The 25410-nt window shown below is 43.8% G+C and overlaps 1 protein-coding gene across 3 annotated transcripts in view; it reads left to right on the plus strand.

Annotated features, from left to right (window-relative positions):
• Nucleotides 1-6930: 6930 nt before the first annotated feature.
• LOC137380569 (poly [ADP-ribose] polymerase tankyrase-2) overlaps nt 6931-25410 on the plus strand; it is a 104041-nt gene continuing 85561 nt past the window's right edge. For all 3 annotated transcript variants that reach the window (XM_068052598.1, XM_068052599.1, XM_068052601.1), the window contains exon 1: nt 6931-7291. In XM_068052598.1, the coding sequence (XP_067908699.1) occupies nt 7144-7291 (148 nt within the window). In that variant the 5' untranslated portion in view covers nt 6931-7143. The remainder of the gene's footprint in view (nt 7292-25410) is intronic.

Genomic DNA, 25410 nt, shown 5'->3' on the forward strand with positions numbered 1-25410 from the left:
CTAGATACATCTTAAAAGACGCCATCGTGCCCGCATCTACCACCTCCGCTGGCAACGCGTTCCAGGCACCCACCACCCTCTGCGTAAAGAACTTTCCACGCATATCCCCCCTAAACTTTTCCCCTTTCACTTTGAACTCGTGTCCTCTCGTAATTGAATCCCCCACTCTGGGAAAAAGCCTCTTGCTATCCACCCTGTCTATACCTCTCATGATTTTGTACACCTCAATCAGGACCCCCCCTCAACCTCCGTCTTTCTAATGAAAATAATCCTAATCTACTCAACCTCTCTTCATAGCTAGCGCCCTCCATACCAGGCAACATCCTGGTGAACCTCCTCTGCACCCTCTCCAAAGCATCCACATCCTTTTGGTAATGTGGCGACCAGAACTGCACGCAGTATTCCAAATGTGGCCGAACCAAAGTCCTATACAACTGTAACATGACCTGCCAACTCTTGTACTCAATACCCCGTCCCATGAAGGAAAGCATGCCGTATGCCTTCTTGACCACTCTATTTACCTGCGTTGCCACCTTCAGGGAACAGTGGACCTGAACAGCCAAATCTCTCTGGACATCAATTTTCCCCAGGACTTTTCCATTTACTGTATAGTTCACTCTTGAATTGGATCTTCCAAAATGCATCACCTCGCATTTGCCCTGATTGAACTCCATCTGCCATTTCTCTGCCCAACTCTCCAATCTATCTATATTCTGCTGTATTCTCTGACAGTCCCCTTCACTATCTGCTACTCCACCAATCTTAGTGTCGTCTGCAAACTTGCTAATCAGCCCACCTATACTTTCCTCCAAATCATTAATGTATATCACAAACAACAGTGGTCCCAGCACGGATCCCTGTGGAACACCACTGGTCACACGTCTCCATTTTGAGAAACTCCCTTCTACTGCTACTGCACTTATGAGCATGCAAGTGGCAGAAAGTGTCATAGACAGGAGTTTTAGAGAAGTGGTTACACCCAAGGTGCAGGCAGATAGACAGGTGACCGCTAGAAGGGGCAGGCAGTCAGTGCAGGAATCCCCTGTGGCTATCCCCCTCTCTAACAAGTATACTGTTTTGGATACTGTTGGGGGGGATGGCCTATCAGGGGAAAACAGCAACAGCCAGAGCAGTGGCACCACGGCTGGCACTGTTGTTCAGCAGGGAGGGACAAAGCGCAGAAGAGCAATAGTTATAGGGGACTCTAGTCAGGGGCACAGATAGGCGCTTCTGTGGACGTGAAAGAGACTCCAGGATGGTATGTTGCCTCCCTGGTGCCAGGGTCAAGGATGTCTCTGAACGGACATTCTGAAGGGGGAGGGTGAACAGCCAATGGTTGTGGTACACATCGGTACCAATGACAGAGGCAGGAAGAATGATGATGTCCTGCAGGGGGAGTTTAGGGAGTTAGGTAGAAAGTTAAAAGACAGGACCTCCAGGGTTGTAATCACGGGATTACTCCCTGTGCCATGTGCCAGTGAGGCTAGAAACAGGAGAATAGTGCAGCTAAACATGTGGCTGAACAGCTGGTGTAGAAGGGAGGGTTTCAGATATCTGGACCATTGGAATCTCTTCAGGGACAGATGGGACCTGTACAAGAAGGACGGGTTGCATCTAAACTGGAGGGGCACTAATATCCTGGCTGCGAGGTTTGCTAGCGTCACTCGGGAGGGTTTAAACTAGTGTGGCAGGGGGGGTGGGAACCAGAGCAGTAGGACAACAAGTGAAATAAATGAGGGGGAACTAGTAAATAAGGCCAGTAAGACTGAGAGGAAGAGCAGGCAGGGAGATGTTGCGGAGCACAGCGGGACTGGTGGTCTGAAATGCATTTGTTTCAATGCGAGAACTATAACTGGAAAGGCAGATGAACTTCAAGCTTGGATTAGTACTTGGAACTATGATGTTGCTATTACAGAAACTTGGTTGAGGGAAGGACAGGATTGGCAGCTAAATGTTCCAGGATTTAGAAGCTACAGGCGGGATAGAGGGGGATGTAAAAGGGGTGGGGGAGTTGGATTACTTGTTCAGGAGAATATCACAGCTGTACTGTGGGAGGACACCTCGGAGGGGTCATGCAGCGAGGCAATATGGGTGGAGCTCAGGAATAGGAAGGGTGCAGTCACGATGTTGGGGGTTTACTACAGGCCTCCCAACAGCCAGCGGGAGGTAGAGGAGCAGATATGTGGACAGATTTTGGAAAGATGTAAAGGTAACAGGGTTGTAGTAGTGGGTGATTTTAACTTCCCCTATATTGACTGGGACTCACTTAGTGCTCGGGGCAGAATTTGTAAGGAGCATTCAGGAGGGCTTCTTGAAACAATATGTAGATAGTCCAACTAGGGATGGGGCCGTACTGGACCTGGTATTGGGGAATGAGCCCGGCCAAGTGGTCGAAGTTTCAGTAGGGAAGCATTTCGGAAACAGTGACCATAATTCCGTAAGCTTTAAGGTACTTGTGGATAAGGACAAGAGTAGTCCTCGGGTGAAGGTGCTAAATTGGGGGAAGGCTAATTATAACTATATTAGGCAGGAACTGAAGAATTTAGATTGGGGGTGGCTGTTTGAGGGTAAATCAACATCTGACATGCGGGAGTCTTTCAAACGTCAGTTGATTAGAATCCAGGACCGGCATGTTCCTGTGAGGAAGAAGGATAAGTTTGGCAAGTTTCGGGAACCTTGGATAACGCGGGTTATCGTGAGCCTAGTCAAAAAGAAAAAGGAAGCATTCGTAAGGGCTGGAAGGTTAGGAACATACTAATCCCTTGAGGAATGTAAAGACAGTAGGAAGGAACTGAAGCAAGGAGTCAGGAGGGCTAAAAGGGGTCATGAAAAGTCATTGGCAAACAGGATTAAGGAAAATCCCAAGGCTTTTTATACGTATATAAAAGAGCAAGAGGGTAACTAGGGAAAGGGTTGGCCCACTCAAGGACAGAGAAGGGAATCTACGTGTGGAGCCAGAGGAAATGGGCGAGGTACTAAATGAGTACTTTGCATCAGTATTCACCAAAGAGAAGGACTTGGTGGATGATGAGCCTAGGGAAGGGAGTGTAGATAGTCTCAGTCAACTCATTATCAAAAAGGAGGAGGTGTTGGGTGTCTTGCAAAGCATTAAGGTCTCCCCTACATTGGGGAGCCCAAGCGCAGACTGGGTGACCGTTTTGCGGAACACCTGCGCTCGGTCCGCAAGCAGGACCCTGAGCTTCTGGTTGCTTGCCATTTCAACACACCCACCTGCTCTCATGCTCACATCTCTGTCCTGGGATTGCTGCAGTATTCCAGTGAACATCAACGCAAGCTCGAGGAACAGCATCTCATCTACCGATTAGGCACACTACAGCCTGCTGGACTGAACATTGAGTTCAATAATTTCAGAGCATGGCAGCCCCCCATTTTACTTTCATTTTTAGTTGTCTTTTTCTTTTTTACATTTTTTACAACCTTTTTTTTGCATTTATCTCATTTCATCTTAGTTTGTTCAGTTTGCCTACCCACTGTTTTTTTTCATGTTTGCACTTGCTGCTGTTCAATATTCAGTCCGTTAACACCTATTCTGTACTAATGCTTTGTCTTTCAACACACCATTAACAGATTGTCTGCCTTTGCTCCATGACCTTTTGGTCAGCTATGTGGCCTTGTCCAATCTGCACCTTCTCCTTTGTTATCTCTTGCCCCACCCCCACCTCACTTGCTTATAACCTGTGACATTTTTAATATTTGTCAGTTCCGAAGAAGGGTCACTGACCTGAAACATTAACTCTGCTTCTCTTTCCACAGATGCTGCCAGACCTGCTAAGTGGTTCCAGCATTTCTTGTTTTTATTTCAGATTTCCAGCATCCGCAGTATTTTGCTTTTATATTAAGGTAGATAAGTCCCCAGGGCCTGATGGGATCTACCCCAGAATACTGAGGGAGGCAAGGGAAGAAATTGCTGGGGCCTTGACAGAAATCTTTGCATCCTCTTTGGCTACAGGTGAGGTCCCAGAGGACTGGAGAATAGCCAATGTTGTTCCTTTGTTTAAGAAGGGTAGCAAGGATAATCCAGGAAATTATAGGCTGGTGAGCCTTACGTCAGTGGTAGGGAAACTATTAGAGAGGATTCTTCGGGACAGGATATTTCCAAGTACCAATCCAAGCTCTTGGTTCATCTGCCTTACCTGTTATACTTCTCGCATTGAAACAAATGCACTTCAGACCACCAGTCCTGCTGTGCTCCGAAACATCTCCCTGCCTGCTCTTCCTCTTAGTCCTACTGGCCTTATTTACTATGTCCTCCTCACTTATTTCACTAGCTGTCCTACTGCTCTGGTTCCCAATCCCCTTCCACACTAGTTTAAACCCTCCCGAGTGATGCTAGCAAACCTTGCAGCCAGGATATTAGTGCCCCTCCAGTTTAGATGCAACCCGTCCTTCTTGTACAGGTCCCATCTGTAGCTGAAGAGAGCCCAATGGTCCAGATATCTGAAACCCTCCCTTCTACACCAACTGCTCAGCCACGTGTTTAGCTGCACTATCTTCCTATTTCTAGCCTCACTGGCACGTGGCACAGGGAGTAATCCAGAGGTTACAACCCTAGAGGTCCTGTTTTTTTAACTTACTACCTAACTCCCTAAACTCCTCCTGCAGGACCTCATCACTCTTCCTGCCTATGCCATTGGTACCGATGTGTACCACAACCTCTGGCTGTTCACCCTCCCCCTTCAGAATGCCCTCTGTCCATTCAGAGACATCCTTGACCCTGGCACCAGGGAGGCAACATACCATCCTGGAGTCTCTTTCACGTCCACAGAAGTGCCTAACTGTGCCCCTGACTATGGAGTCCCCTATAACTATTGCTCTTCTGTGCTTTGTCCCTACCTGCTGAACAACAGTGCCAGCCGTGGTGCCACTGCTCTGGCTGCTGCTGTTTTCCCCTGATAGGCCATCCCCCCCCCCAACAGTATCCAAAACGGTATACTTGTTAGAGAGGGGGATAGCCACAGGGGATTCCTGTACTGACTGCCTGCCCCTTCTGGCAGTCACCCATCTATCTGCCTGCACCTTGGGTGTAACCACTTCTCTAAACTCCTGTATGATGTTTTCCGCCACCTGCATGCTCCTAAGTGCATCCAGTTGCGGCTCCAACCGATTCATGCGGTCTGTGAGGAGCTGCAACTGGGTACACTTCCTGCAGATGTAGTCGCCTGGAACGCTGGAAGCGTCATGGACCTCCCACATCTCAGGTGAAGCACTTCACCCCTCTAACTGACATATCTATCACTAATTTAATAAATTAATTTAAAATAAATAAATGCTTATTAAATCCTTACTAAATTATGATACACTTAACTATGTGGTCCCTAGTGCTAGATTTCTACAATAAATGCTATCTAAATACAGTAATCTCCTCCCTCTGGTTTAGTTACTCTACTTATTAATTAGTTAATTAGTGTTTTAATCAATTTTTATCAGTTTTATTTTCAAATTCAGTACAGATTCTGTACCAGCCAATCAGGTCACAGCTTTCCTGTGACGTCACTTTTTCAGTTTTTATTCCCCACCCGAGGTATCTTACTGGTCTGGAACTCTGCCCTCCAAGTCTTCTCCAAGAATGTAGGCTGTGAATCCCCGAGACAAGTTTTTTATACTTACCGGTCTGGAACTCCGCCCTCCGAGTCTTCTCCGAGAATGTAATGCTTTCCTAATTTTCTTTTTGATTTCACTCCTCCACTTTCTATACTTCTCTTGGCTTTCTGTAGTATTGAGTTCTTGGTGTCAAACACAAGCTTTTCTCTTCTGCCTCATCTTACCCTGTTGGCTCCTTGGCATTCATGTGGCTTTTGATTTGGCTGTCCCACCCTTTTTCTTTATGGGAACATGTTTACTCTGAACGCCTTGAATCTCCCCTTTGAATGCCTCCCACTGCTCTGACACTGATTTACCTTCAAGTCGCTGTTTCCAGTCCACTTTCGCTAAATCACTCCCTAGCTTAGTAAAATTGGCCTTGCCCCAATTGAGAACTCTAACTCCTGTTGTATCCTCGCCCTTTTCCATAATTATGTTAAAACTGACTGAATTATGATCACAACCATTAAAATGCTCTTCCACTACCACTCCTTCCACCTGCCCAGCTTCACTTCCTAAAACTAGGTCTAAAACTGCACTCTCTCTTTTTGGATTTGTTACATACTGGCAAAAAAGTTCTCCTGAATGCACTTCAGGAATTCTGCTCTCTCAATTCCTTTCACACTAAAAATATCCCAGTTAATATTGGGGTAGTTAAAATTCCCTATAACTGCCCTATTGTTTTAGCACTTCTCAGAGATTTGCCTACATATCTGCTTTTCTATCTTCCTCTGACTGGGGGTTTATAGTACACTCCCAGCAGTGTGATTGCCCCTTTTTTGTTCCTTAGCTCCATCCATATGGCCTCATTTGATGAACCTTCCAACGCATCATCCTTCCTCACAGCTGTAATAGTTTCTTTGACCAAAATTGCCACCTCCTTTCTTATCCCGCACTCTATTGCGTCTGAAACCCCTGTAGCCAAGAACGTTGATCTGCCATTCCTGTCCCTCCGTAAACCATGTTTCTGTAATAGCTATGATATCACACTGCCACGTTTTTATCCATGCCCTCAGCTCATCTGCTTTATTTGCTATACTCCTTGTACTGAAGTAGATACCCCTGAGCATGACCAAACTTTTTTCCCTAACCTTTGTTTCCTCTGCCTCCCAGACTCATCCACTAATTTTCTGCCTTTCATTTTCATTTTGTCCCAACTGAATGTACCCTCAGGTACCCCACCCACCAAACTAGTTTAAACCTTCCCCAGGGCACCAGCAAAATATCCAGCAACGAACTCAGTCCCAACTCTTTCAATTCCCTTGGTTTACAAAAGCGACTGGTCACACTACCGTGCCTGGGCGTTCCTCTGATCCCGGGGGAGGCGGGGCAAAGACTGTGGCGGCGCTGCTGCTGCGCTCGAGGGGCGCCTGTTGGCCGTTGGGCCGTTATGTCTGCGCTGCGGCATTTGGTGGCGTAACGCGTGCGGGCAGAGCTTGAGCGAGTCGACTGAGATTGAGTTTCTTCTTTCCCTTTCTCTGGTGTCCAATCGGTGCCTGGGAGCGGCGGCCTCTAGTTCAGGGGAAGTAGTTGTCGACCCCGATGTCTGCTCTTCACGACCCGGCCAGGGAGCTGTTCGAGGGCTGTAGGAACGGGGACGTGGCCCGGGTGAAGAGGCTGCTGAGGGCGGACAATGTAAACGCCAGAGACACGGCAGGGCGTAAATCGACCCCGTTACATTTTGCTGCAGGTAAAAATAAAACCCTGATGTGCCCCCAATTCCCCCCACTCGGCCGCTCCACTGGTAGGGCGGTGTTGGCTGAGGCCCAGGTTGCTGCTCAGACTCGTTTTCTCAAATGTGAAGTTGCCATTTTTTTTCCTTTTAATTTCGTCTTTAAACGAGTTTTGTTTGCACGGGTGGGTCCAGCAGAACTTGTCTGTTTCTGTGCATTCTCCCCACTAGAGTTAACAAATGTAAAAGTTTAAAAGTATATACTCGAGAAAAATACTGCGGATGTTTGTAATCTGAAAACAAAACAAAAGAAAATTAAAATGCAGTTGGCTCTACATCCATGCAGGTCAGTAGGGAGCTTATTGTGCCTTTGTTGCTGTATTGCATATTGCCTGGGAGACATTACAGGTGGGTGGGAACTCGTCTGCTGAGCCTGGCTATCATCTCATCATTTCATGTCTGTTTAATGTAATTTGGCAGTTTGCTTTTTAGCATTTCTTCTGCCAATAATGACTGGAACTTTTAAAATACTGACTTTTCAGGACATTTTTCTAGTCATGTAATTCCTCCAAGAATTGAAAATTATTATGGGGGATTTCAAACCTTTAGTGTTCTTGCCATGGCAGTTTGTAATATATTGCAGAAGCCCCAGCCTGGTACAGAAAGAGTTCTTTTTAGTATGTGGATAGAATTATTATAATTAACAGGTGGATTATTTGTGAAATTAAAATAGCTCTATTGCTGGCTTTACTCCCCCATGGACTTATAATGGAGATTAAGAGACAGGCGATCCAGAAAGTGAAACACCATCAGTAGAGGCAACAGCACTAGTACCTGGCCTGGAGAGTGTTTAGGCCTTCATTTTAGTAAAGAGGCCATCTGCTGATTCTGTGACTTGCTTTGTAATGACATAAAGCCTGGGACCACCTGCAGCAGAGCTTTACTTGTAGAATTGTAGCTGAACACAGCCCTCAGCTTTGGGTTTGGGTCCTTCCAGGCATCTACAAGATGTGGGATTAGTTAAAGGCCAGTGGATGCCTGTAATCAGCAAGTAACTGATACTATTTTAACATGATTATGGAAAAGGATAAGGATACAACAGGAGTTAGAGTTCTCAATTGGGGCAAGGCCAATTTTACTAAGCTGAGGAGTGATTTAGAGTAATTGGACTGGAAGGCAGCTACTTGAAGGTAAATCAGTGTCAGAGCAGTGGGAGGCATTCAAAGGAGAGATTCAAGGGGTTCAGAGTAAACCATGTTCCCACAAACAAAAAGGGTGGCATGGCCAAATCCAAAATGTCGAGGAGCTTACAGGCTAAGATAAGGCAAAAAAGAAAATTTTACTAAGCTAACATAAGGCAGAAAAGTCTGACATCCAAAACTCAATGCTACAGAAAGCCGAGAATATAGCAAGTGGAAATCAAAAAGGAAATTAGGAAACCAAAGAGAGGGCATGAAAGAATATTAGCAAGCAAAATCAAGGTGAACCCAAAGATGTTTTATCAATACATTGAGTAAGAGGATAATTGAGGAAAGAGTAGGGTCCACAAAAGACCAAAAAGGTAACCTTTTTGGGGCGGATGATGTTGGTATTGTTCTTAATGAATACTTCGAGTCTGTCTTCACAAAAGAGGGGGCCGATGTAGATATTGTTGTTAAGGAAGAGGGGTGTGAAGTATTGGATCTGATAAACATGGGGAGAGAGGATTCATGGGATTAGCATCCTTGAAAGTTGTTAAATCACCAGGGCCAGATGAAATGTACCCCAGGCTATTCAAAGAAGCAAAAGAGGAAATTACGGAAGGTCTGTTCATCATTTTCAAGTCCTCACTGGATACAGGTGTGATGCCAGAGAATTGGAGGACTGCTAATGTTGTACTTCTGTTTAAAAAGGGAACGAGGGTAAGACTGAATAATTACAGGCCAGTCAGTCTAACCTCTGTGGTGGGCAAATTATTGGAATTAATAATTTAAAAAATTGAATTAAAAAGGGATACAACTGTAAACAATTTAAAGATAAATAAATAATTGCATCTAATTCTGTGAGCTTAACTTAAAACCATTTGATTTAGAATCACTTTCACTTTTCTGTGGGTTTAATCACAGTTGGACACAGGATAAACTGCCACTTGGAGGGGCACAGATTAATCAAGGATAGTCAGCATGGATTTGTTAAGGGGAGATCTTGTCTGACGAACTTGCTCGAATTTTCTGAAGAAGTAACAAGGTGATTGAAGATCGTGCAGTTGATGTGGTCTACATGAATTTTAACACAGCTTTAGACAAGGTCAAATGGCAGACTGGTTAAAACAATAAAAGTCCATGGGATCCAGGGAGATGTAACCAGGTGAGTACAAAATTGGCTCAGTGGCAGGAAACAATTGTTGACTGCTGTTTTTGTGACTGGAAGGTTGTTTCCAGTGGCGTTCCACAGGGCTCAGTACTGGGTCCCCTGCGTTTGTGGTATATGTAATGATTTGGACGTAAATGTAGGGAGCATGATCAAGACATTTGCAGTTGTCACAAAAATTGGCCGTGTGGTATATAGTGAGGAGGATAGCTGTAGGCTGCAGAAGGATATCGATGGACTGGTCAGGTGAGCAGAAAAGTGGCAAATGGAATTCAACCCAGAGAAGTGTGAGGTGATGCATTTGGGGAGGTCAAACAAGGCAAAGGAATACACGATTAATGGGAGAATACTGAGAGATGTAGAGGATGAGGGATCTTGGAGTGACTATTCACAGATCCCTGAGTAACTGACTGGTTGACTTCTAAGTCATAGTGGACCTACCTCCTCGTGGTCCCGCTGGAAACGACACGGCACATGTGACTGGTGCGACTCTATCTTGCTTTTGGGCGATTGGGTGCATATTTTGTCATTTGTGCCTTGCCGGCAAAAGGTTGTTGTGAAGTCAACTCTGGTTGGTGTGGTCTGCGAAGATCAAATAGGGTATTTTAAAAGAAAATATGGAGGGTCTTTCGAGGCTTTGTCCAATCGGATGGGATTCAACCGTTAATATCCCCGTTTTTATAGTTAATTCGGCTGATAGAAACGAGAAATCAAATAGTTGTTTTTGCCGATGTTCTGGAACTAATCCGAAGATCTTAGCTATGTTAATTAATGCTAGTACTCAAATTAATGAGGATGACCTTGTAATATCTTTTATGGAGCCTAAAAATATTTTGGGATTGCAATTAAACGAGCCCAAACTGGGCGGTAGGGAAAACAAGTTGACTTGGGATCCCTCGAAAGAAAGTAAGCTGTTTTTTTTATAATTCAAATTTGGGGATATTATCGGAAGTCTTGGAGGATAGTGGATCGTCTTTAGAATAAGAAATGATGACTAATAATAGTATAGAAATTCTAAGACCTGTTAAGAAAACCCAAGTTAGTGAGGGCAGTGTAACTGTAATTAGATTACCTTATCCTAGCAATAATTGTTTTCAATGTGAGATTTGCAAAGAGGTTTTTAGTCTATTTCGAAATTTTAAAAAGCATACTAGAAATAAACATTTTATTAGAAAAATTCTAGCAGGGTGTAGTAAATGCCAGAAAGAGGGTGATTATCATGCTATTGCCTGTCATTATGCCAAATGCAAAGGTGTAGTTAGTAAAGCGGGAGACTTTAGGTGTACTATATGCGAGATAGTTTTTGATACTAAAATAGGATTAGGACAACATGAAAGACATAAACATGCCAATATTAGGAATAAAAAAAGAATAGAACAAGAGTCCATTAATAAAGAGAAAAGAAAGGTAAATAAGACATTAGTATGGTCAGAGGAAGAGGTATCTCTTCTATTAAAATTGGATAAAGAGTATAGTGGTCACCGAAATATTAATGTTATGATCTCCAAGATACTTGTAAATAAGACTAATAAACAAATATCAGATAAAAGGACAGCTGAATTTATTAAACTCAAGAATAGTTCAATATTACCTACTCTTTTAGAAGCTATTGAAGAAGTGGAAGATTGTAGTGGAGAAGAGCTAGAGAGTGTATAGGACAGTAGCAATGAGAGTGGAAAATGAGTCAGATAAATGAAATTGCGATAGAAGTAGAAGAAGACAGAAAGATTAAAATAGGTAAACTGGGGATATTGAACAGCTAATTGCTTCTGGAAATAAGAATCATAGGGCGGCGCAGTGGTTAGCACCGCAGCCTCACAGCTCCAGCGACCCGGGTTCAATTCTGGGTACTGCCTGTGTGGAGTTTGCAAGTTCTCCCTGTGTCTGCGTGGGTTTTCTCCGGGTGCTCCGGTTTCCTCCCACAGCCAAAAGACTTGCAGGTTGGTAGGTAAATTGGCCATTATAAATTGCCCCGAGTATAGGTAGGTAGTAGGGAAATATAGGGACAGATGGGGATGTGTTAGGAATATGGGATTAGTGTAGAATTAGTATAAAATGGGTGGTTGATGGTCGGCACAGACTCGGTGGGCCGAAGGGCCTGTTTCAGTGCTTTATCTCTATTAAAAAAAAAAATTAATATGATAGGTGAATTGATTATTAAAACCAATGAACAGACCAAGTCAAATAAAATGGAATGTAACAAAAAAAACTAAAGGAAATGATGAGCATAAACCGTTTAGAAATTCGGGTGTAAGAAAGCGATATGCACGAAAGAAATCAGTATTTAAAAGTACACAAATTCTATTTAAAAAAAGATAGAAAAGCATTGGCTAGAAAAATTATGGGAGCGCCAAATCAAATTAGTTGTCCATTAAATACTAAAAACTTAGAACAACATTTTAAATTAAAACTATCTAATGTAAATAATAAAGCTGATATTGGTAAGTTTTCAAAATGCAAAGTAGGTGCGGATAATGAGGGTTTGATGGATGATATAACACCTAAAGAAATTGAGGAGAATCTAGAAGAATTTAAAAATAAAACCGCATCAGGGCCTGATAAGTTAACCGTAGAAGATTTAAAATTACTAACTATAAAATAAATTTAGATTTAACTGTACTAGCACAATTTTTAAGCCTTTAGTTAAAGACATCTATCATTCCCGATTAAATTTAAATTATGTAGAACAGTTTTAATACCAAAATCCGAAGATCCGGAAGTTCTTAAAAATATTGATAATTGGAGACCCATTACAATCGGTTCTGTATTACTGCGTCTATTTACTAAAATTATTACAAAAAGACTAACAAAGGCGATTAATATTAACCCACGGCAGAAAGGCTTTATAGCCGAGACATCGGGATGTTACGAGAATATAACTATTCTCCAGAACTGCCTGAAGGGTGCTTAAAAAAAAAAAGCCAAAAAACAGCTTACTGTGGTCTTTGTGGATCTAGCAAAAGCTTTTGATTCAGTTGGGCACAAATTAATTTTGAAAAGTTTAAAAAGTATGTCCAAAATTTATTGAAAATTTATATACAAATGTATTTACAACAGTTGAATGTGGTCAAGGTAAAACCGAACCGATTATGATTAAGAAGGGAGTTAAACAAGGGGATCCTCTGTCCCCGCTATTATTCAATAGTGTAATGGATGTACTTTTATGTACTTTAGAGGATGATGGAATTGGAATTATGCTTGGTAACAAAGATAGAGGTAAAATGTACAGCTTTAGCATTTGCAGATGATCTAGCCTTAAGTGAATCCTATAAAGGAATGTGTAAAAACTTAGAAATATTATCAAATTTTTGTAAAAGAAAACAGGACTTAAATTAACAAAGAAAACCGCAGGGTTTTATATGGCTAGTAAAAAATTCAACGTTCCACTATAACAACGAAAAGAAGTGGATCTTAAATGGAGAGGAATTGGATTTTATTAACCCCGGTGAATTTGAAAAATATCTCAGTGCATGTATTGATCCTTGGGCTGGGGTTATGGAAGATGAGTGGGCAACAAAATTGCAAAAATGGATAGATTTATTACTGGCTAAATTGAAACCAACTCAAAGACTAGAAATTTTAAAGGTATATATGATACCATATTTTTACTATCATCTAATTTTAAAGGAAGTATCACAAAATACTTTGATTAATTTGGATAGGGTAATTAAAAAAGCGGTTAAGGGGATTTTACATCTTCCATCAGAAATTGCTGATGGTTTATTATATTCAAAAACCAGGAACAGAGGACTGGGTTTACCAAAACTGGAAACTCAAATCCCAGCTGCAATTATCAAGAAGTTGGCGAAAATGGATTTATCGACGGACCCAGTGATTAAAGCTTCATTTGTGTATTGTGGGACTAGTTTGAGAGAGAAGATCGATCATCTAAGTGGATTAAAAGTATTGAAAGATGTGTTAACAACAAATGATAGAGTGATTGATTTTATGGATGGAGATGATTCTGTGGAATCGATGGAAAACAACGAGATTGATGAGCAGTTGGATACAATCAAGGAAAAGGAGAAATATAAAGACCCGTACATAAAATGGAGAGACGCCGAGTTCCAGAGATGGTCTAAACTAAGCCTCCAAGGAGTTGGAACGTCTTACTTCTATGATCCATTATCAAATAAATGACTTCAATTTAACATGATGAAGCAATCCTCATTCATTAAGGCCCTTCAACTTCGGACTAATACATTTCCTACCCGTTATTTTCTATCGGATGATAGTAGAATGAAGGGTAGGTAGTTAGTTTGATCTTAGAGTAGGTTAAAGGTTCGGCACAACATCGTGGGCCGAAGGGCCTGTACTGTGCTGTACTGTTCTATGTTCTAAATGACTATCATAAGAATTGCAGGAGATGTAACGCTCAGAACGAAACACTACCTCATATCCTTGGAAGCTGTTTATCAGTTTAAAAAGTCCAGGATATATCGACATAACAAAATTGTCGACTTGTTAAAGAACAAGGTGGTTAAAGAGGGTTGAACCACACTTTCGTGACAAGGAAGGAAGGTTATGGAAACCTGACCTAATATTTGTTAAAGAACAGGATGTTGCGGTGGTCAACTTAATGTCAGATTTGAGGATAACAACAGGTCACTGGAAAATGCATGGGATGAAAAAGTGGAAAAATATAAACATCTGGAATCTAGAATTGCAGATCTTACAAAGGGCAAAAACATTTGTTTCTTTGGATTTGTAATTGGAGCCCGGGGGAAATGGTTTCAAGCACAACTCTGTCCTTATCATGCATATGTGGGGATTGAGGTCCAGTGACATGTTGGATAATGGCTTGCCAGAAGAGACAATCTGTTAAATGCATCTACCAGGCAAATGTTTGTTTTTTTTTGTTTTTTTAAATTTTTTTATTTTATTTATTTAGAGATACAGCACTGAAACAGGCCCTTCAGCCCACCGAGTCTGTGCCGACCATCAACCACCCATTTATACTAATCCTACACTAATCCCATATTCCTACCACATCCCCACCTGTCCCTATATTTCCCTACCACCTACCTATACTAGGGGCAATTTATAATGGCCAATTTACCTACCAACCTGCAAGTCTTTTGGCTGTGGGAGGAAACCGGAGCACCCGGAGAAAACCCACGCAGACACAGGGAGAACTTGCAAACTCCACACAGGCAGTACCCAGAATTGAACCCGGGTCGCTGGAGCTGTGAGGCTGCGGTGCTAACCACTGCGCCACTGTGCCGCCCAAATTGGACCATCAGATACCAGAGAGCCACTTCAGGTGCCTGGACCAGTCTGGGATGTTCTATACTCCCTCGAGAGGGTGGCGAGGGTAGTCTTCATGTTCTGTGCCCTGCACAACTATGCTGTGCCAGAAGGTCTGGATCTAGACATAACTGAAGTAGCCAATCGCATAGAAGATCCTGGCCTGCAGGAGCTGGAGCCAAATGTATAACATCTGTAGGAGGCGTTGCATAAAGAGGGCAGGTGGGGAATGGTGGGGTGTCAACGCAGCTTGTGAAGCATGCTTTTATCCAGTGAATGCGTCTGCAAAGGTTGTAACCAGAAGAAGGGTCACACGTAGCTCTCTTCAATTTTAAGAAATGTTTTATTATATGAAAAAGTCTCGTGTTGGTAAACTAAGTGTAAATTGTTTAAAAATTGAACAAGAATAAACCTTTAGGAATATTAATCATTAGGAATTGTTGCAATCTGAATTAAACTAATGCAAATTGTAGCAATATTGACAAATTTAAATAAAGATTTAACTGCTTTTGAATCAATTTTTTAACTTGGCAACAGTAACACTTCAGAAACAGTTTTCATTGAGCAAGTGAAATGTGAATGGTTGCAATCTCCCAGCAAGGTACCTCCCCTTCTTCCTGACAAAGGAGGAGGTAGTAGAAATGGGAATTAAATCCCACCATTCCCTTGCAGCATCACTACTTTTCACAGGTGCCTGGATAAGCCCTTTAGCTGCCTCTCCCCTGTGCCATCTTCCAGTAAAATCAGAACCAAAAAGGTGGGATGAGGTGTAAAGATAGCCATGCTGTTGCGTCATGGACTGGTGGTCAGTCCATGCTGACAGCAGCATATTCCTGGGCCAGGGTAATAGAGTTGCCTTGTGCAGCCTGTTGTATATAGGTAGGGCTGTGTCTGTCTGCTGTTTGACTGGTGCCTAGGCTGCTGGTGCTACTCAGTAGACACATCAGGATGACAGTCATCAGATCCTGCAAAGTCTCTTAAGAAACTAGAAGCCATGGATCATCATTCTCTGCATGTGGTCACTCAGCCTTGAGCAGAATTCACCAAAGTGCTATTATCAACCCCTGCCAGGGAGAGCTACTGCATATCCCGATGAAAGCAGCAACCACCTGGACTGGTTCCTCCAGTTCTAACATCCCTTTTGTGAAGTTGACCTCCACATTGCAGAAGTCCTAGGGCATACCCATTAAAAAGCTGTTATTGCTGATGGATCTCATGTCTTCATGCCCCTCTGATCCACTGAGCAGCAGATACTACTTAAGGCCTACAGCTGTTAAATCACACTAACTCACCAGTTCATAGCCTCTTTCTAGTTGGTCTCCAGAGAGGTGAGAATTTCCTCTACCTTGGAGTCCCAGTTCCCTTAAACTGAATGGTGATGCTGGAGATTTCACCTGGAGTAGGGGCACTCCCTTGCCCTGGTGCAATATGTTTATGCTGGTACCTGATTAACGAGAACTGGGCAATTATGATTTTGTTTGGGGGTGAGGGTGCACTCCGAGGAAAGAGCAAATGTATGTTGCTCTAGCTTTCCATTGGCCCCCCATCTAGAAGCTTAATGTGGATAAGTTGCATGTCAAAGTCAGAGTTTGCATTCTCCATTCCCCTAGAAGCTGTTTTCTCTCCCCTTCTCCCATTGTACAGAGACATTGCATTATGGGTAGAGCAAAGGTTGGACTGCATCTGGAGTTGGCAAACAGACCGGTCGGTACTCAACTGTCTCTGGATTCTTTCTTCCTTCTCTCCTTACCGTCCACTGTAGCCCAGCAGTTCCTCCACCACCACCTCATGGGAGGTCTGAGCTGAGGTTTGGGACCTGACCCCTGCTTTCCACCCCCCACTGCTCTTCTGAGCAGTGTGTACCACATTGTCCTCCAAAGGCAAAAATAGAGGGGAAAAAAGGCTTCCAGTTGTTCTGGTGTGTGGAGCAATTGAAAATGCTACTGGTTTGCATTTTTTGGGGGACAGGAGTGTGGGTCTGGTTTCTGCAAGTCTATTAATCACCTAGTTCTGCCTCAGTCACTAATGTGCGGAAATTCCAGGCCACAGCGTTAAGACTAATAAAAGGCTTTACATGAAGCGGCATTAGATAGCAGTGGTTAACTGGACCAACCCCATGAATCTGTGGAAACAGCCTGAGATATTTTAACAATATGGTTACTTGATCTGGAATGTACAACTCTCAGGTAGCTAAGCAAATATGGCAATCATATGGCCTCATGAGCAGAGGTAAACAAATGTGGGGTTGACAGCACTGCTGAAGGCTGCCAAAGATCTCTTGGTTTCTGGACCAGAAACGTCAAGACTGGTTTACCGAGAGCAACCAGGAGATTCAGGAGCTACTAAATGGCAAGCGCAAGGCGTTCCTGAACTGGAAGCATCACCAAAATTCGAGGGGGATAAAGAGCAGGTATACAGACAATTGAAGGCCGAGCTTCAACAAAAAAGCCGTGAGCTGAAAGAGCACAGGAAGTGCAGCAACTTTTTGAAAGCCACGACATGCAGGATTCTTCAGCGCAGTCAAGACCATTTATGGCCCAAGTACCCAAGGACCTACCCTACTGAGAGCAATGAATGTAGTGGCGCTGATCAAGGGCAGAGAGGCAGTCAACACTTGTTGGAAGGAGCACTTTGAAGATCTCAATCGCAACTCGGTCCTGGATGCGAATGCCCTTGACCACAATCCACCGCATGCTACCCGCCATGACCTCAGCACAATCCCAGCCCAACATGAGATCGAAAAGACCATCCGACAGCTTAAAAAAAAAATCAATAAGGTCGCCGGTGGAGATGGAATTCCTGCCGAAATTCTAAAATATGGTGGAGAGGCATTCTTGACACATACATGGTCTCATCTCCCTCATCTGGAAGGAGAAGAGCATGCCAGGGGATCTCTCAGATGCCGTAATTGTGACCATCTTCAAAAAAGGCAACACGACCGACTGCGGCAAGTACAGAGGGGTATCCCTGCTGTCCGCCACAGGGAAGGTCATCGCAAGAGTCCTTCCCAGCCGCCTCCTCCCCGTGGCTGAAGAGCTCCTACCAGAATCACAGTGTGGATTCCATCCAGCAGGAGGCACAGTGGACATGACCTTCACAGCAAAACAACTCCAAGAAAAATGTAGGGAGCAGCAGCAACTTTTACACATTGCTGCCTTTGACCTCACAAAGGCCTTCGACTCTGGCAACTGGCAGGGATTATGAAACATCCTCCTCAAATTTTGCTGCCTGGAGAAATTCGTCACTATCCTCCGCCTGCTGCACAACAACATGCAAGCTGTGATCATTGTTAACAGAGCTGCCACTGACCCAATCCGAGTGAAAACTGGGGTCAAGCAAGGCTGTGTCATTGCACCAATGGTCTTTTCCATCTTCCTCACGGCAACACTCCATCTCGTCTCCATGAAGTTCCTTGCGGAGTAGATTTACTCTACAGGACGAGTGGCAAGCTATTTAACTTGCGTCGCCTCTAGTCCAGAACCAAGATCACCCCAACCGCTCTTATCGAGCTGCAGTATGCTGACGACACTTGCGTATGTGCACGCTCGGAGGCCGAACTTCAAACCCTCGTCGAAGCATTCACGGAGGTATGTGAAAGAATGGGCCTTAAGCTAAACATTTGGAAGACAAAGGTCCTCTATCAGCCTGCTCCTGCAGCGCAACATAGCCCCCCGACTATCAAGATCCATGGCGAACCACTGGATAATGTGGATCACTTCTCATACCTTGGGAGCCTCCTCTCAGCAAAGAGACATTGACAATGAAACTCAGCATCACCTCCAGTGTGCCGGCACAGCCTTTGGTCATCTGAGGAAAAGAGCGTTGACGACAAAGACCTCAAATCTGGCACCAAGCTCATGGTCTACAGGGCCGCAGTGTTACCTGCCCCCCTGTATGTATCGGAAGCATGAACATTGTGCAGCAGACATCTCAAAGCCCTGGCAAGAGATTACCAGCAGTGCCTGCACAAGATCCTGCAAATTGAATGGCAGGGCAGGCACTCCAATATCAGTATCCTGTCTCTGGCCAACATCCTAGGTATCAAGACACTGGTCATGACTAGTCAATTACATTGGGCAGGCCACATCGTCCGCATGCCTGACTCAAGACTCCCAAAACGAGCTTTCTACTCCGAGCTCTGTCATGGCAAGAGGTTACCAGGAGGGCAGAGGAAACGCTACAAGAATGCCCTTAAAGTCTTCCTGGAAAAAATGTGACATCTCCACTGATGCGTCGGAATCTCTAGCCTGACACCACCCAAAATGGAGAAGAAGCATCCACAAAGATGCCAGCCTGTTCAAACAATGTTGACATGCCCAGGCATCGACCAAGTGCAAACAGCGGAAGGAGTGTTCGGAAACTCGAGCATCCCTGTCACGACCAGGTGAGAAAGGGTTCCCTCTCCGCCTTCACCTGGTCTTACCGTAACCGGGTTTAATTTTTAAACCGTTTTTTTTTTAACTCTCCCTTGGTGAATCCTTGTTCACTGCTTTCCAATTATAGGGCAAAGAAACTAGCCAAACAGGTTTTCTTCGGTTTAAAGAAAAAAGGTTAAACTTTATTAAACTTGAACTCTAATTCGGTTAACGCCTACGGATACGCAACATGCCCACGCTAGCATGCATACGCGATACCCGCATGCAGATTGAGGCAGAAAAGAGCCGAAGAAATAAAGTGGAAAAGTTTGAGGCAATATCGGAAGATGGTTTTGGTTACTGTTCTTCGAGCTCGCTGTCAAGTCCTTGATTGTAGGTAGTTCTTGCTTTTCGTTGGCCCCAGTATTCTTCTTAAACCTCGTTCGAGGTAGGAGACTTTTCTCTCTTGAAGTTCATGTGTCCTCAGTCATTCCAGAGGCTTGAGAAAGAGATGGGAGCAGACAGGAGAGGTCTTCTCACTGCAGCAGCAAACAGTCTTTCCCAGTTTAAAAACTCTGGCTAGTTCAAAAAAGCCCTGGACCAGTCAGTTAGTCATGTGACCAGCTGGTTTAACCATTTCTGGCTTTTGTGGATTGTATCACCTTTGCTGTCTCTGAAATGCTCTTCCTTACATCCTCAATGTCTGGTGATCAAAATCCATTGTGGGTTGTGTCAGGGAATGGTCCTTTTGTCTCCACAAGCAGTCTGTTAGTATGCAAATGTTTTTCAGCTAAGTGTCTGGCAGCCCTTGTAACAGGCCTTCTCTTCCCAGCAAGTTTAAAATCACTGTTCATATGACAAAACTAATATGCCTTATTCTTGGCAGGTGGGGGCCTGCATGATAATCCCATTCACTCGCCTCACCATACGCCACCTGTCCCACCTGTGGCAGAGTGTGCGGATCCAGAATTGGACTATTCAGTCACCTAAGGACCCACAACCCTGGAGTGGAAGATGGGCAGTCCCTCAGGAATGAGGATGACTAAGAAGAGGGGAAGGCTGGAAGAGAAGAAGGGAAAGTAGAGCAAGGTGGAGTTGGTAAAATAGTGTTGGAGTCTAGGGGAGGGTTAGAGGCTGGAGACTGTGAAGAAGAGAAAGTAGAGCTAGATGCCGGAGGGGGGGTGGTGCGGGGGGAAGATGTATCTAGTAAGAAGCAATTGGAGATTTGGGGTGGGGGTGTGGTTTGGTGTGCAGAAGGCAATAGAAGGATGTTGGAGCACAGAGGAAGTAGGTGTGTTAATGTAACCCGTGAAACCAGCATTGTAAACCCAGTCAGTGCAAAGCTAGGGGAAGGGGAGGTTCTTGATATGATAGTGTTCTAACTTCCCTTGTCCTGCAGGCTCTCTTTATCATAGTTCAGTGAATGTAGTGCTTGGCCACTATGGCTGAGTCTGCTGTGAGTTCATCTCTTTCCCCTTCCAATACATTATGTGACCACATTGCCAATTTTCTATAATTTATCTCAGAACACTTTTTTTTTTGAAAAAATTGATTTTCTATTTAAGTCACTGACTTGTGCTCTCTCCTGACACCCAGGTCTTTCTCACCACTTGCTTTTGGGTTTCTTGGACCACCATCCATGCTCATCTTTGCAATTGATTAGCTGCCTTGATCCGGGTTCACTCTTCGCCTCATTAGCTGGTTAACCAAGTGCTTTGTCTGTGGGGCTGCATCTGATGTCCCACCCCTTGTTTACATGTGCTCACGAGGCCATATAGCATCACCATATTTACTTAGCTACTTGAGAATTTTACATTCCAGATCAAGTAACCATATTCTTAGATTACCTCAGACTGTTTGTACAGATCTGTTTCATAATTCTAAATGACAAGGTCCTTTGGAGTCCACTGCCTTCAGATGTTATACAACAATCATTTCCCTATATGTAGAGACTGGATGTTTCATTAATTTCTTGAGCTTTTGCCTGTGTGGTTGAAATGTTCAATCATGCATGTCGAAAATAGCACACTTTTTATATAATCATAGTTCATGTCTGCTAAAAAGACATGAGGAAACTTTGCTTTCCCCTGACTAAAGTTATCAGGTTTCTGCCTTCTGTGTTTTTGTTCCACTGAGTAACAAGGTAGCAATTCAAAAGCCCACATAGAGCTAGCAATATCCTCTTGAAATCAGATTTGATTTAAAAGTGCTCCACAATCTCACTTATTGAAGTCTGTTTTCTCCATGGTTTTGATGCTGGCAAACCTGTGTAGAGAATATATTCGTTGCATAGTACTAGGCTCCAACTATTCCTTGAAAATTATGCTCCTGCTATTTCCCAGACAAAGGAGAAAATTAAATCAGCATTCTGTTTTGCATTGGATCATTTCAGAAGGAGCATTCTAGCCTACTTATCAAATAGAAAGAAGATCTCAGACCTTCCACTAAAGAGATTGTCTTCCATGAATTTTTTGCGACTTTTTTTCCAATTTTTGGCTGCCCATGGAAGGACCAAAGGTGAACACAGCAGCATTGGCAACAAGCTGTGACATGACATGATGGCAAGGTATTTATGGAATGAGTGGTTAGGATCTGGAATGCTCTGCCAGAGAGTGCGGTGCAGGCAGATTCAATTGTGGCTTTCCAAAGGGAATTGGATAGTTATCTGAAACAATTTGCAGGATAGCGGAAAAGGCAAGGGAGTGGGATTTGCTGAGTGGCTCTGGCAGAGAACTGGCACAGACACGACGATCCAAATGGTCTCCTTTTGTGCTGTAACCATTCTACTTTGTCTTTCTTTGGTGAAATCATAAGAGAATGGTAGACTAGGAGATCCGAAGCCAACTGAACTCCAGTAGGATTCCTGGAGCAATTGGTGAGTGGAGGATGTCAGGAATGTCCCCGCCTGAGTCAGGTGGTGCGTCTGACCAGGGGTCCAAAAGGAGGGACTGAAGTGGCACCAGTAGGCTAATATTAGTAGATTATTTAGCATTAGGATATGTCAACAGTCTTAGGAGGAAGATGGAAGCACTGTAGTTGTGGGGAACCAGGGCATGATGGGATGCATAGCAATGACCATGTTAATTATATAATTTTGTCCAAGTACTTAAAAAAAAAACTCTTTTTGTATACGGTCAGGGTCTTTGCAGTGTACTGCACGCTGCCATGGTGAGAAATGTTGAAGGCTGCTGATAGAAATAGTCTGTTTGCCACACAGATCTCATTATATAAATTGATAATGTGCCAACCCATTTTCTGAGAAGCATCAGAATTAAATCCTTTGGTGCTTCAAAATTCTAACTAGCCTTAAACCAGATTGCATCTGGCAGTCAACAAAATTAAGGAGACTAGAAAATATTGATGAAAATTATTACACCACCATCTATTGATCATGTTCTGCTGCCATTCTGAATAGAGTTTATAATGGCAAATATCTTTAGCAGCAATCTAATTAATTGTACCGTGGAACTTTTGTGGGGAAAATATCTGGTCTCGAGTCCATGGGATTAAAGTAAATAAAAGTTTTTTCAAACAGTGGTGCAAGGGAGAAGCATCTGGTGAAACAGCCAGAGTCTTCTGAATGAAACAGAGTCTGTAGTACAAATTTATAGAATACAATAACCATTATTCATTTGTCCACACTTCTCCCTCTCCTTCACCCTCTTTCCCCCCCCCCCCCCCCCCCCAACGCATTCCAAAGCTGCAGCTTGATCAATAAATCAATAAACTGAAATGTATTATCTCACTAATCACCCCCCACCCCCTTGTTGTCTCCTCCCCATTCCTGAGGCTTGGTGTTTTCACAGTTTATAATATCCTGTGCCTCCTGCAGTCACAGTCTTATCTCAAGGACAACATGTTTACACAGATGTAAAGGCAATTATTCTTCTGAGTTGTACAGCTTCCCATAACTATTGCCACACATTCCATCATTCCCTGTTTCCCTACAACTACAGTGCTTCCATATTTTAAAACTGTTAACATATTCCTAATGCTAAATAATCTACTAATGTTAGCCGACTGGTGCCACTTCAGTCCCTCCTTTTGGACCCGTGGTCAGGCGGACCACCTGACTCAGGCAGGACATTCCTGATATCCTTCACTCACCAATTGGTCCAGGGATCCTATTGGAGTTCAGTTGGCTTTGGATCTCCTAGTCTACCGTTCTCTTGCGGCTTCACCAAAGTCCTATTAACCTGGGCTGGGCCTGGAACCTCTATCCTGTTATATAGTGTAATCTTCATAAATATTCACGTGTTTCAAATTACCTGCGACAGGGGCTCTGACCGTAGGGGATACCAGGGTGTACCCTTTGTTGGCCAGCATTCCCATCTACACTGCTTAGGATATCATCAGCCTTTGGTAGCAACAAATACTGAGACTGACTACCAGGATCACAATGGACGCAATGGCTGCAGCGATCCTACCCGCTTCTCACCGGTTATACTGCATTCTTGCCACCTTGGCTCGATTGCTGGCCGAGTTCTCCAATCTCCTAGCCACTTCTTTGGCTAGGTTCACCTGTACTCTACCTTTCGTGATTGACAGCTTTGCTCCCCTAAACCTCCTTGTGGTGGCCAGGGTCCTGAGCACCACTTCCCGTCTATTCTTCCCGGGACGCGTCAATGCCTAACGATTCATCCCACCAGGGGCTGAATACATACCCCCCCCGAGGGCCCTGCCTGCAAGGTGGAAATCCCTCACCGTAAAGGATTCAGTGATCTATACGCAGAAGGTGTGGTTATTATCACTCTCCAATTGTCCGTATAAGAAACTTGTCCTGTCCGTCAAAGCAACACTGTGTAGGGAAGGTTTGCACTGTGTCATGCTAGACCCCCACCTGCCAAGAATGAGGCACATGAATTTTGTCACGAACATTGATTTTAAACTGTTAGTGGAGTGAAGAAAGGACTTGTTAAACAGATCAGCTGTGGCTGGAAAAGATATTTGCATATTAACAGATGGTGATTGGAATGACAAAGCAGCCATTCCCTGACCCACTCAACCCACAATGGACCTTGATCACCAGGTATTGTGTGTAAGAGGAGCATTCCAGAGACTGCTAAGATGATACAATCCAGTTAATCACATGACTAATCTGTTTAGCAACCTGGGGTTTTTTGAATTGTACAAACAGTTTGAACTGAGAAAGACTTTTTGCTCCTGGACTGAGATCTCTCCTATCTGCTTCCATCTCTTTCTTGCAAGCCTCTGAATCCACCAAAAACACGTGAACCCCAAGAGAGAAAAGTCTCCTACAGTGAACAAGGTTTAAGAAGAATACTGGGCCCCAATGAAAAGTAAGATCTACCTCCAATCAAGGACTCTACAATGAGTTCGAAGAACCATAACAACAACTCTTCAGATATTTCCTCAAACTTTTCCACTTTATTTTTCTTCTCTTTTCTGTCTCTTTTTGCATGTGTTTCGCGTATGCATGCTAGCGTGGGTGCGTCGTGTTTCCGTAGGCGTCAACCGAATTGAAGTTCAACTTTAATAAATTTCAACTTTTCTTCTTTAAACCTATGAAAGCCTGGTTTGTGCTGGTTTCTTTGCCATATAATTGGAAAGCAGTGAACAAGGATTCACCAAGGGGGAGCAAAAAACATGGTGTGTTTAAAAAATTAAACCCTGTTACAGTAAGATCAGGTGAAGGCTGAGAGGGACCCCTGGACACTTTTCTGACCTGGGCGTAACAACTGCCTTAAAGGCTTTCTCGAGAGGGTTGACCGATACCACTATGGCAGAATCATTACTGATGGGGCTCCGAGTATTGCAAGAGCAGATGATGTAATGCTGCGACTCAGTACAACATTCTCGTCCTGTCATCAAAAGATTACAATTTAAACTTGGAGCTATATACCCCTGGGATCCCACCTGATACACTAGCTCGTCTCTCATCGTTCCCAGGGATATGAATTCGTATTCTCTTGCAATAAGTTCCATTGGCATGTCTTGAGGTATAATCAGGAATTTGATTGTGTTCCCCACTCCCCTCGTTATAGGCCAGTTGACTACCAGCTCCTTTCTTTCCTCATGTATGTAGTTAAAATGTAATCTTTTTCAGCCTGATGTATGTGTCGGGGGCCATACCAAATCTTATATCTTCAATATCTGAAACAACGTTATCTACCAAGTCCTGAGCCAACATGTCACGGGCCCTTCCCTTTGAGTTCTCAAACAAAT

Source organism: Heterodontus francisci, chromosome 20, assembly GCF_036365525.1.
Source record: "Heterodontus francisci isolate sHetFra1 chromosome 20, sHetFra1.hap1, whole genome shotgun sequence".
Lineage (NCBI taxonomy): Eukaryota > Metazoa > Chordata > Chondrichthyes > Heterodontiformes > Heterodontidae > Heterodontus > Heterodontus francisci.